Source organism: Mixophyes fleayi (assembly GCF_038048845.1).
Source record: "Mixophyes fleayi isolate aMixFle1 chromosome 1 unlocalized genomic scaffold, aMixFle1.hap1 SUPER_1_unloc_2, whole genome shotgun sequence".
NCBI lineage: Eukaryota > Metazoa > Chordata > Amphibia > Anura > Limnodynastidae > Mixophyes > Mixophyes fleayi.
Genome location: NW_027445876.1, coordinates 419,541 through 432,978, shown reverse-complemented (window position 1 = coordinate 432,978; position 13,438 = coordinate 419,541). Strand labels below are relative to the sequence as shown.

The 13,438-nt window shown below is 44.8% G+C and overlaps 1 protein-coding gene across 2 annotated transcripts in view; it reads left to right on the top strand.

Moving 5' to 3' along the window:
• LOC142109486 (uncharacterized) overlaps window positions 1-13,438 on the top strand; it is a 57,736-nt gene that overhangs the window by 14,688 nt on the left and 29,610 nt on the right. For both annotated transcript variants that reach the window (XM_075193655.1, XM_075193654.1), the window contains exons 2-6: window positions 3,492-3,544; window positions 7,722-7,834; window positions 8,678-8,752; window positions 10,656-10,790; window positions 11,967-12,044. In XM_075193655.1, the coding sequence (XP_075049756.1) occupies window positions 3,492-3,544; window positions 7,722-7,834; window positions 8,678-8,752; window positions 10,656-10,790; window positions 11,967-12,044 (454 nt within the window). The remainder of the gene's footprint in view (window positions 1-3,491; window positions 3,545-7,721; window positions 7,835-8,677; window positions 8,753-10,655; window positions 10,791-11,966; window positions 12,045-13,438) is intronic.

The window sequence follows — 13,438 nt, the reverse complement described above, 5'->3', positions numbered from 1 at the left end:
GTATAGAGAGGTGTAGGGCTGCAGGACACAGGGTGTATAGAGAGGTAGTAGGGCTGCAGGACACAGGGTGTATAGAGAGGTGATAGGGCTGCAGGACACAGGGTGTATAGAGAGGTGATAGAGCTGCAGGACACAGGGTGTATAGAGAGGGGGTAGAGTTGCAGGACACAGGGTGTATAGAGAGGGGGTAGAGTTGCAGGACACAGGGTGTATAGAGAGGGGGTAGAGCTGCAGGACACACGGTGTATAGAGAGGGGGTAGAGTTGCAGGACACAGGGTGTATAGAGAGGGGGTAGAGTTGCAGGACACAGGGTGTATAGAGAGGGGGTAGAGCTGCAGGACACACGGTGTATAGAGAGAGGGTAGAGTTGCAGGACACAAGGTGTATAGAGAGGGGGGTAGAGCTGCAGGACACAGTGTGTATAGAGAGGTGGTAGGGCTGCAGGACACAGGGTATATAGAGAGGTGGTAGGGCTGCAGGACACAGGGTGTATAGAGAGGGGGGTAGAGCTGCAGGACACAGGGTGTATAGAGAGGTGATAGGGCTGCAGGACACAGGGTGTATAGAGAGGTGATAGGGCTGCAGGACACAGGGTGTATAGAGAGGGGGTAGAGTTGCAGGACACAGGGTGTATATTCTAGGGTCTCACAGTTATTATATTATCCCTAGTAACCCTGCTGTGTACTATATCTGCTTTGTGTCACAGTATTTACTCTATAAATATCTGTTTCAGGTTGAGCATCACTGATGAACTTTATACAATGTGTTTTCCTACATCATATATAGCTGGTAGATCTGCAGAGCTCTCTTCTGTAACATTCCACACATTGTAGAACTCCTTCCACACAGCACATTTCTCATCAGAACTCTTCCTTCATTTAGGAAAAGTTCCCAGTAAGACATCTACAGACTATGTATCCCCATTAGGGTCCCCATTTTGTCATCAGAGGCCCCTTAGTCCCCTCTCCATAGCCATAAATAATTGCTGACTGCTGGCAACAGCTGCTAGTTTATTACAGAGTTAAAAGCAAAGCTGGCTAATTACTTGCACTAATTACACTGACTGGAAGGAAAGGCAGATTGTATAGAGAGTGAAACAATGTATGTTCAGAGAGTTATATCCAGTTGCAAACAATGTCTGATCTATTAATAGAGTATGGGATGCAGTTATCGTAGAGTTCTGTCCAGTTATCCGAGAGTTCTGTCCAGGTATCCGAGAGTTCTGTCCAGTTTTCCAAGTGTTCTGTCCATTTATCAGATAGTTCTCTCCAATTATCAATCAGTTCTGTTCAGTTATCAAAGAGTTCAGTCCAGTTGTCCAAGAGTTCTGTTCAGTCTTTAGAGAATTCTGTTCGATTGTCTGAGAGTTCTGTCCACTTGTCAAAGATGTTCATTATTAGACAGTTCTGTCCATTGTTCAGACAGTTCTGTCTCCAGTTATTGGGGGGTTCTGTGCAGATATCCGAGTGTTCTGTCCAATTATCCAAGAGTTCTGTCCAGATATTCAAGAGTTCTGTGCAATTATCAGAGAGTTCTGTCCAATTATCAGAGAGTTCTGTCCAGTTGTCCGAGAGTTCTGTTCAGTTATCAGAGTTCTGTTCAGGTGTCAAAGAGTTTTGTCTTATTCTCAGAGAGTTCTGTCCTCTTGTCAAAAAGGTTCATTATCAGACAGTTCTGTCCATTTTCCATACAGTTCTGTCCAATTATCTGAGAGTTCTGTTTAGTTATCAGAGAGTTCTGTTTAGTTATCAGAGAATTTTGTCCAGGTATCCAAGAGTTCGGTCCATTTTGCCTTGATTAAGCAACAGCGAAACGCGCATCGGCGTATTAGCTGGCAACACTTGATGTTTATACTAGAGGAGTCTGATTAATTAACTACCCCTGTAAGCCCAGAGTTAGAGGGGAAACTCAGCAGGCAGATAGCAATACACTCCCCATAACAGCCACAATTATTTTGAGATAGCGCCTCTGAGACATCTCTCATGTAACGCTATTGAGTGTGCTGCAGGGTAGTTTGCATATCAACTGATTGTTGATCGGCAGGAACTAGTCAGAAGGGATTACATACCAGCAACAATTATTCTGAAATAGCGTCTCTGATATATCTTTCATGTAACGCTATTGAGTGTGCTGCAGGGTAGTTTGCATGTCAACTGATTGTTGATCGGCAGGAATTAGTCAGAAGGGATTACATACCAGCGCTTGTGATCAACACAAGAGGTAATTGGGATATACTATTTATTCCAACCTCTATCTGCTAGCTGGACATTATTAAGCTTGTACAGCCTGCTATTCAACAGGCATTATATTAGAGACATAACAATATATGTATAATCATGCTTATTATAGCGTATAATTCTTTACTTGCAATCTGACTTATTCATATTAATCAAACTATTATACCTCTGCACCATATAACTTATAGTGGGATTATATAGGTACTATACTGAGTGTATCCAGCTTTTTATCTATATCCATGGGATTTTAATTGTTATATTTTAGTATATTTCGCTTTTAAGTTCTAATCAAATAAAAGTTATGTTTTATAGGATGGTAATCATCGATATTATCAATTAGTAGATTTAGTGCACCTTATTCTAGAAACTTTGCTTTTTCCTCTTTTTGTCTAGATTACACTTTGAGTTTCAAGGTCGCACCCCAATTACCAATCCAGAGACCCTATTTAGGAGATATTTATAGGGATATGTGTATTAACATTGGGCAAAATCTTATAGTCAGTGCGGTGATATAAATCTCTACAGTTCTGTTTAGTTATCAGAGAATTTTGTCCAGGTATCCAAGAGTTCTGTTCAGTTATCAGATAGTTCTGTTCAGTTATCAGATAGTTCTGTTCAGTTATCAGATAGTTCTGTTCAGTTATCAGAGAGTTCTGTTCAGGTATCAGAGAGTTCTGTTCAGTTATCTGAGAGTTCTGTTCAGTTATCAGAGAGTTCTGTTCAGTTATCAGAGAGTTCTGTTCAGTTATCAGAAAGTTCTGTTCAGTTATCAGAGAGTTCTGTTCAGTTATCAGATAGTTCTGTTCAGTTATCAGAGAGTTCTGTTCAGTTATCAGAGAGTTCTGTTCAGTTATCAGATAGTTCTGTTCAGTTATCTGAGAGTTCTGTTCAGTTATCAGAGAGTTCTGTTCAGTTATCAGAGAGTTCTGTTCAGTTATCAGAGAGTTCTGTTCAGTTATCAGATAGTTCTGTTCAGTTATCAGAGAGTTCTGTTCAGTTATCAGAGAGTTCTGTTCAGTTATCAGATAGTTCTGTTTAGGTATCAGAGAGTTCTGTTCAGTTATCAGAGAGTTTTGTTCAATTACCGGAGATGTTTCACCTGTGTACTGTGTCTAGTCTGTGTAATTTAGAGTTTTGGCCACTTCTATTAGTGACATTTTCTAGATCTAATAAGATGGATATCCACACTTTAAAGTTATCTATAGTACAACCATTGCTGAATTTTATGACTGTGATTTGTTTTTCCTCCCTAGGGCTGTTTTTACCTATGAGAAGAAGTGGAGCCTGAAGTTATTGGACTCTGGAGGTGAGAACCAGTAGAAGATCGATATGTGTCCTCCACCCTTACCCGTATTCACTGTGAGTCAGATATGCTCTACAGAGATACCTCCTAAGTTACTGGTTCAAACCCCAAGTGTTACTGCTAGAGCGTGATGCAGGTTATGGCAAAACATCATAATCTAACATAGGTCTAACATAAGTCGTGGGTGACCCAGTGACCCAGGAACTTGGGACCTGAAATATGTGATGAGGCCTCACCTACAACTTGTTTCTCTTGGATGACTATATGGTTCCTTGATGGAATGTAGAAATACGAGCCTGCGTTTCTGCTCCCTCTATAAGGGGGCACTTGTAAATCTGTCCATGGCACTGGATAGGGCAAACAATTTAAGTGGTCCTCAAAATAATGATCTACTAATCACTGTGAGGAATATTCTGTCTATAGACTCATAAATTCCAGATATACCAAACATAGGAAAAGCTGCTTTCCGTGTACGTCTGGCATTTGGCTAAAACATATATAGACAAAACATTCCTCGCAGTTCTAAATAAATTACTAGTTTGAGCGTCCTTATGAGTGAGAACAAGTCATAGGGGATTATTCACCCTAATATGATAGGGTACAGAACCAAGTAGGAACCTGGTAATAACTTATCCATCTTAATGGATTAACAAATGGCCTTTAAACGGAGACCTTGAATAAACAAATTGTCCCATATTCATTAATAAAGACAATTATATTGTAGAACAAGAAAAATCATTCTCCAATGTTTAATTTTTTTAGCAGCTTTTGCAATTGGTTCCGATATGGAGCTGGAGGGAGCTGGAGGTGTATGTGTAGAGGGATCTGTGGATAGAGAGCTGAGTGGAGCTGTGGATAGTAAGCTGAGGAGAGGGAGCTGGAGGGGAGCTCCATCTGGAGGTAGCTGGAGGTGTATGTGTAGAGGAATCTGGGGATTGAGAGCTGAGTGGAGCTGAGGATAGTAAGCTGAGGAGAGGGAGCTGGAGGGGAGCTCCAGCTGGAGGTATATGTGCAGAGGGATCTTGGGATTGAGAGCTGAGTGGAGCTGAGGATATGGAGCTGGAGGTGTATGTGTAGAGGGATCTGGGGATTGAGAGCTGAGTGGAGCTGAGGATATGGAGCTGGAGGTAGCTGGAGGTGTATGTGTAGAGGGATCTGGGGATTGAGAGCTGAGTGGAGCTGAGGATATGGAGCTGGAGGGAGCTGGAGGTGTATGTGTAGAGGGATCTGTGGATAGAGAGCTGAGTGGAGCTGTGGATAGTAAGCTGAGGAGAGGGAGCTGGAGGGGAGCTCCATCTGGAGGTAGCTGGAGGTGTATGTGTAGAGGAATCTGGGGATTGAGAGCTGAGTGGAGCTGAGGATATGGAGCTGGAGGTAGCTGGAGGTGTATGTGTAGAGGAATCTGGGGATTGAGAGCTGAGTGGAGCTGAGGATAGTAAGCTGAGGAGAGGGAGCTGGAGGGGAGCTCCAGCTGGAGGTATATGTGCAGAGGGATCTGGGGATTGAGAGCTGAGTGGAGCTGAGGATATGGAGCTGGAGGTAGCTGGAGGTGTATGTGTAGAGGGATCTGGGGATTGAGAGCTGAGTGGAGCTGAGGATATGGAGCTGGAGGTAGCTGGAGGTGTATGTGTAGAGGGATCTGGGGATTGAGAGCTGAGTGGAGCTGAGGATATGGAGCTGGAGGGAGCTGGAGGTGTATGTGTAGAGGGATCTGTGGATAGAGAGCTGAGTGGAGCTGAGGATATGGAGCTGGAGGTAGCTGGAGGTGTATGTGTAGAGGGATCTGGGGATTGAGAGCTGAGTGGAGCTGTGGATAGTAAGCTGAGGAGAGGGAGCTGGAGGAGAGCTCCAGCTGGAGGTATATGTGTAGAGGGATCTGGGGATTGAGAGCTGAGTGGAGCTGAGGATATGGAGCTGAGGATATGGAGCTGATAGGGATGGATAGGGAGCTGGAGGTATCTGTGGATAGGGAGCTATCAATAGAGAGATGGCGAGGGCTGAAGATAGGGAGCTGTGGATAGGGAGCCTCAGGAAGTTGGGGATGGTAAGCTGGAGGTGTCTGTGGATAGGGAGCTGTGGATAGGGAGCCTGACAAAGCTATAAATAGGGAGCTGGAGATAGGAAGCTGAGATACAGAGCTGGAGGGATCAGTGTCTTATCCTCTGAGTCCTCACTACCAAGAAGCTGCAGAGCCCACCTCTATGTCACATTGCTCCATCCCTCACAGGGTCACATAAGAGTACAATTTTCTGGAAATGAACTGGCTCCGAGCCTGTCTCCATAGCGGCTGCATTAATCACTGTGGGAATGAGGAGATAAAACTCCAGATTCTCAAGAGATGGAGATTTACTGAACATCCTCTCACAGCAATGATCCCTTGCAGGCCCTAGAAGATACCAGAACACAATTATTGCAGTAATAATTAGACTTGTTTATACTACTAGATACTGTCTGTAATTTTCTGCCTTGGGAGCTTATTAAGTGGATTATTTTCCACTCCAGACCACCGTAGCAGCAGTCTAGTGTGACAGCTGGGACGCTTCACTCTTTACCTCCCCCTTCTAGAAGTCTTGTCTACCAGTGCCACAACCAGAAATCTGTCTCTGTGTCAGAGCTGCTGTGTCCAGGAAGCTTCTGGGCTCCACTCCACACCCTGAGATTATTATTGTCCACCTTGAGATTACTGAACAAGCGACATATCCCAGTCGCCAGCTGTCCCTACTTTTCTGGATTTTAAAGAAAAATGTTTGTCCCTATTTTTCAACATAGACAACTGCATTGTAAGTGTCCCCTTACTCTGCATATTGGATGCCATTCTCTATATCTGTTCTTATACTCTGTTGTGCTTTATAAAGTTATTATTATATGACATTATAACAAGTTCAGCCATCCTGATGGGGATTGTAGTATGAGAATCTCAGCGAACAAGACCCTGACATGCACTCAATGGGGGTGTGCTCTGGAAATGGCCTATGTACCATTGGTGCCAGATGTGAGTCCATAAGGGTCATGTCTATCCTGCACCCAGGAGTCCCAAAATCACTGTAGCTGGGTCAGAACAGGTTTAACATCCCTGCTAGGTGGTGATAGGTGTATTTGTGTGCCGCCACGCAGTGGGGAGACATTACTTTTTTTTGGACGAAGGGGTAACATTTGTTGCACACAAGTCCACTGCATTCATAAAATGTGTCTATGACATTCAGGGTATGAGGTGTCCTATAACTCCATGACCTCCCCGTAGCCGGGTACTAAGGCTGCAGCCAATGATACTCACAACCTTAATGCAGAACAAGTCGGCTGCTCTTATGAGTAGAAGCTTATGGACCCCCTGGTTGTAGCAGAGAGAATTACAGCTGGACATAATTCTGACTGTGCTATTTTTTATTATTATTGTTATTATTATTATTATTATTATTATTATTATTATTATTGTTATTTCTGCAAATCGCAATGAAAACACAGATATCATATTAATTGAGAATATCCATATATTTGGGTTTATTTCATTATCTATCATGTTCATATTTACTGAGCAGACACATTCCAGCCCTGTTGTATGAAGCTTTTCTTCTTGTCGGGCTGCTAATTAGCAGATTCTTATCCTAATAGAGGTAAAGATCATGGTCACCAGGACCAGCTACTCGTCACATGATGTGTGGAGATCCGGAGGCACCTGGGGATTACAGAGTTAAAGTCACCCTGAAATGTTTCATTGAGATTGCGCTGTTCAGAGCAACTCTCAGCTGTTGCGTCAGGATATTGGTTACATATTATTGCGCAGTGCGACCATCGCATCCTCCTGTTCTGTATTCATTATTATAGAATATTACAGTAATCGCCAGAGACCTTGATTTGATTGTGCTCGTCCTATCAAAACTTTTACTAGATACAGCGCAATGTTTCTGCTGTTGTGTATAGTTCCGGGATACAGAGAAGATTTATCTCTTGTCTGATGACAGAATGCAGATCTGCCTGATGATTTAAAACTCTGTGAAGAGCACAGATGACCAAACAAGGTGTACACGACAGTAGATTGATGATAATTCAGGTTGTAGCAATTTCTCCACTGACAGAATGATTTGGGGTGAAGTAAGAATATTCACCCACATTCATCCTCCGTGTTACCCCCTATAATCCATCCTCTGACCCCTCACTTTTCCCCCATTCTCTCTCTCTGCAGTTGGTAGATTGGAAGAATTCACCAAGAAATGTAACAAGAACCAGATCCTGTACGGGCTGTGCCGAGTGAGCAATTCCCACACCGACCTGCCGCGGTTTGTCCTCATACACTGGGTACGTGTCCCACTCAGAGATCTGTTCTCATCACCTCACCGTACAGCATGTACCTACACACACCCATTATACCAGACCAGCACCCCCAGAGTCAGATCTTCCCAGACAACTAACATCCAATAAAACATGATTACAGTTTATAATCCCTCTCAATAATCATAATCTACAAAACATTATATATATGGTTGTATTAAGCACAAGGTACATACCCCATAGTATAAACCTACAGAGGTACATCTTACAGAGGTGGAGGAGGGGAGGGGTGTACAGGCAGTAGGGGAGCTGTCACATATATTAGTACACGAGTCTAGACGCTGGTATATCGCAATCCCTAGTCTTTCCACCCTCATGAATTCCGATTGTCTCAGCACACAGGGTACACCCCACCTAATGCTGGAATTACTGAATAGTGTCACAAGTGGAATTAATGGTCCCTATAGTACACGGGTCACCCTGTGTTCGGAAGGGTGTGGAGCCTGCATTATGCTATCACACTGAGATCACAAGCAGTACCAGAAGCTGAAAGTGCCCACACATGGGGCAGATACCCCTGCTCCTCCAGAGTGCCCCAAATCTGACTCCAGTTTCCACATTTACTGTATACATCTGTATGCCAGTCCCTCACCCAGTTATCACCCATCCGCCAGTCCTGATTGGGCACAGTCATCTAGTGTCCTGAGTGAGAGAGACCCCACCTTGTGTCAGGAGCCACAGGGCTGCGACCCTCAGGGGCCCGGGATTAGTGAGAAGGTTTGTGGCAGCACAGACAGATTCTAGCGATCAGGGGAAACATACTAATGACACTGGATATACATAGTACATGCACCTGTTCCTTCCTTGCAGGTCGGTGAGAATGTGGACCCGTCTCGGAAGGAAGTCAGCGCCCAGCACCTTCCTGCCATCCGCAAGTTCTTCAAGGTGGGGATAATTTTATCTTACAAGGTTGGGGTTAGGGCTACTTATGTCACTGTGACAGGATGGACCACCTATGCTACTCTGTATGTAGCTGCTGGGAACCGGCTGGGCTTACTGTGCTACCATTCCCTTCTTTATCCCAAATGTGCCCTCTAACCGCAGTAGGAGGGGCTTAAAATGCTGTCTCCACTGGACTCCTTCACTGCATCCAGAACCACGTTCCTTCTGGGTAACTGTCGCTACTAGTGTACCCCCTTGCTCGTGTACCTGGGCTGGTACCCCTGACCTCTTACTATGGATCAGGGTTCCTGTGGATGGATCCCCCCTGGACGATCACACTGGCCAGAGCTGCTGGGTAGTGGGCAGAGCGGTGGTACTGGGTGCTGGGTCCAAACCTCAGAACAGCCAGAAACGGTTTAGAGTTGGGTCTAATCTGTAGGTCACAGGAAATAAAGCATGGAAGAAGTTGCCAAGCAGGATCTTGAAGCAAATGATGCTTATTAGCTCCAGTGTCCTGATAAGGACAGTTCACACTAGTTGAAGGTAACAGTGATCAGGTCAGATAGAACAATAATGGTGCATTTCACTACAAACCAGTGCTGTTTTATACAGTTTTGGACACAGCCTAGCAGGGGGTAAGCCAGCCCCCTGAACTCTGTGCTGGCCCCAAGAAGTCTGAGTTATTTTTAGTATCAGGATGCAATATGTTTCCCCAAACATAGATTTATATGCAATTTATATTAACAAAATTTAATTATCTGTGATATCCTAAATCACGTGGTAACAACTCCCTGTTGTGTATTCAAGTGTTGGTCACTGACATTGAATAGACTTAATTAGACTTAATGAGGACTTCCTCTCGAAGTTACACAATAGACTCCTCAAACAAATGCTCATTGCATCAGACATATACCTCAGAAATGAATGCAATCCTTACACAGAAATATAACACGATATGATAAAATAAGTACATTTCTAATACACAGTATCTAGAATCAGAACATTTGCAATATTATAAATTAGCACACTGCGCTAATAATTTAAATATATTATCACAATAAGTTATTAATAGGTGATCCGGCCACAGACTGCTAATATTATATACACAACAAAAATTCACTCTGGAAACATAATTATAGATGCCACAAAAATGATCACTAAAGGTCCAGATAAAGTTGATTCCCAGGATCCAGAGTATAGAGAAGATACCAGACTTTCGCTGTCATTTTCTGGTGGATATTAGACTATAAAAGCTATCTTATTGCTATGGACAACACAACCTTTCTGCGCTGCCCCAGTTTTTAGGAATGTCTCCTGTGCGGGCAGAGGAGGCCGGGTCTCGGTTCCACCAATTAATCTGCTCACTGCCCCAATTCTGTCATATGTTATATGGAAAGTGGCTGTGACTTATTTCTCCAATAGTTCATTTCATGGGGTCTCTTCCCTAAAGGGCCTCACCATCCTTGGTGCTGTATAGTACAATAAACAACCTAGAAACCAGATGGTCTCCCACCTCCTACGAGACCCTCCATATTATTTAGAAGGGGAAAGGTGCCCGGTGTACGTGACTGTCACAATAACTGTAATACATGGAACGGTGGATGAGATCCAGACACAGGGCCGTCAGCGGGGCCCTGGTGTATTTACTATCTACGCCGCACTATCATTAGCTCTGATGGATCCTGGACTCAATTCAGAGACACAGTGATGGGGTCTGGGAGGGTAGATGATAGCTTGGAGGGGTTCTGTACATGTTTGATGATAAATGGGCACACAGGAGTAGGTGAGCAGGTGAGTGATAGTTAAAAGACTCTCCTGAGTAGAACTTCTGTATTTTAGACTCACAGGATAAAACCTGCAGGAGATCCCTGTCTTTATAATGCCGCCCTCTCTTCTATCTATCTAGGAGGCCAGTGTGGTGCTCAGTGCCCAGAGGATAGAGGACTTATCGGAGGAGGTGGTGACACAGGCACTGAGCAAGGTGCCCCAGCCGGCCAGGACATTCCAGAAAACTCGTATTCCAGGCTCCCATGAGCTGGTGGTAAGTCACCGACTGAATCTGTGGTATGATGGGGAGAGGGGCGCTGTGTCTGTGGTCTGATGGAGAGACTGGCACAGGGTCTGTGGTCTGATGGAGAGACTGGCACAGGGTCTGTGGTATGATGGGGAGCCTGGCACTGGGTCTGTGGTATGATGAGGAGACTGGCACAGGGTCTGTGGTATGATGGGGAGACTGGCACTGGGTCTGTGGTTTGATGGGGAGCCTGGCACTGGGTCTGTGGTATGATGAGGAGACTGGCACTGGGTCTGTGGTATAGTTGGGGAGCCTGGGACTGGGTCTGTGGTATGATGGGGAGCCTGGCACTGGGTCTGTGGTATGATGAGGAGACTGGCACAGGGTCTGTGGTCTGATGGAGAGACTGGCACAGGGTCTGTGGTATGATGGGGAGCCTGGCACTGGGTCTGTGGTATGATGAGGAGACTGGCACTGGGTCTGTGGTATGATGGGGAGACTGGCACTGGGTCTGTGGTTTGATGGGGAGCCTGGCACTGGGTCTGTGGTATGATGAGGAGACTGGCACTGGGTCTGTGGTATGATGGGGAGAGGGGCGCTGTGTTTGTGGTCTGATGGAGAGACTGGCACAGGGTCTGTGGTATGATGGGGAGCCTGGCACTAGGTCTGTGGTATGATGAGGAGACTGGCACTGGGTCTGTGGTATGATGGGGAGACTGGCACTGGGTCTGTGGTTTGATGGGGAGCCTGGCACTGGGTCTGTGGTATGATGAGGAGACTGGCACTGGGTCTGTGGTATGATGGGGAGAGGGGCGCTGTGTTTGTGGTCTGATGGAGAGACTGGCACAGGGTCTGTGGTATGATGGGGAGCCTGGCACTGGGTCTGTGGTATGATGAGGAGACTGGCACTGGGTCTGTGGTATGATGGGGAGACTGGCACTGGGTCTGTGGTTTGATGGGGAGCCTGGCACTGGGTCTGTGGTATAGTTGGGGAGCCTGGCACTGGGTCTGTGGTATAGTTGGGGAGCCTGGGACTGGGTCTGTGGTATGATGGGGAGCCTGGCACTGGGTCTGTGGTATGATGGCACTGTCTTTTTATGGTACTTCCTCTGTGATAAGATTAGGGGTGTCCCTGCCTGTGATATGCAGTTACTATGTCAGTAAGGTAAATAATAACAAGAAGAATATCTATCCATTTCCCAGGGTACAAATTATATGAAGACGAACCCGGCAATAGAGATGAAATTCAGCAGGAGAGATGCATTTTGGCAGAGATCTGAGGTGAGAGGTCACTTTTATTACAGGACCTCGAAATCTAATTATATTTCTACTAAAGAGGGGGATCAGGAACGAAAATAATACCAAAGACAAGGGAAGTGAATAGCATTGATTATCTTGTTACAATGACACTGCCATGGAGGCCCCACCTCGCAACTTACAGGACTTAAAGGGTCTGCTGCTAACTTCTTGGTGCCAGATACCACAGGACACCTTCAGAGCTCTTGTGGAGTCCATGCCTCAATGGGTCAGAGGTGTCTAGGCAGCACGAGGGGGACCTACACAATATTAGGCAGGTGGTTGTAATGTTGTGGCTGATCGGTGTATAACATAATGGGCCTGATACATGTTCGGACCTAAGCCTGTTTGCGGGCTGTATCTTGCGTTAAAAGCTCTGCACATGGTCAAAAACGGACCTTACACCAATGAAGGTGAATGACACTTATGACTTCCTACAACTTGACGGGCGGAGCAGGGGTTGGAAGGAGTGGATGGACAATGTACAGTAAGGGTGTGACATGGTTATACCAATGTACAGTAAGGGTGTGACAAGTACATGCAGCCAATTCAAGTCCTTGGTTCCAGACACATCAAGAACACCAGCTACCGGCCAGGTGTTAGTGCCGACTGAACGTGATGGCTGACACGTCATAGACTTTGATAGGGACAGTACACGTATGTGTACCACTAGCTAGTACAGAACATGTTTGTGCAAGTAAGACAGACTTTATAACCGGATTGTGACTGATTCATCAAGGAACGCAATTTTTGTTATTTAAAATCGGTAACTTGCACGCAGGCTGGTCTGTGTACAAGGGGATCTGAAGAATCGCTTTCAATGGAATTTGGGTACGTTCTGGTTGTACGGCACTTGCCGTATGCAAACATACACAACACACTGCAGGATCCTCACATGTATATATACAGTATAAAGTCCCCCCCTCCAAAGAAACGCATTGTATGTAGAGTACGTATTAACAGCATCTTGATTTATATGTTTAATGTGAACAAAAATAAATTGTTAAAAAATATATATTTTAAACCAAAATATTTTTATTAATGATTATACTGTTTAGAGTTGTTCATTTCTTTAATAATATACACTTTTTTGTACGCGTTCTGACTTTGTTTTGCGCATACGCTTGTATGTGTATGTACATGAACTGTACACAATGTATTTGTACTACAGTCTCTCTGTCTACATACAGCAAAAAACAATTTGTGAGAGCATAATTACATCCAGATTCAAGTCAAAGCGCGTATTGAGATCAACTTTGATTTAATATGGCCGGAAATAAACAAGTTCAGGGATCTTTTCAAACCGCAACTTGCGATCCAATTTGAATCAGACTCAATATCTGCACAGCAACCAAACTCCAACAGACAGAAATATTTGA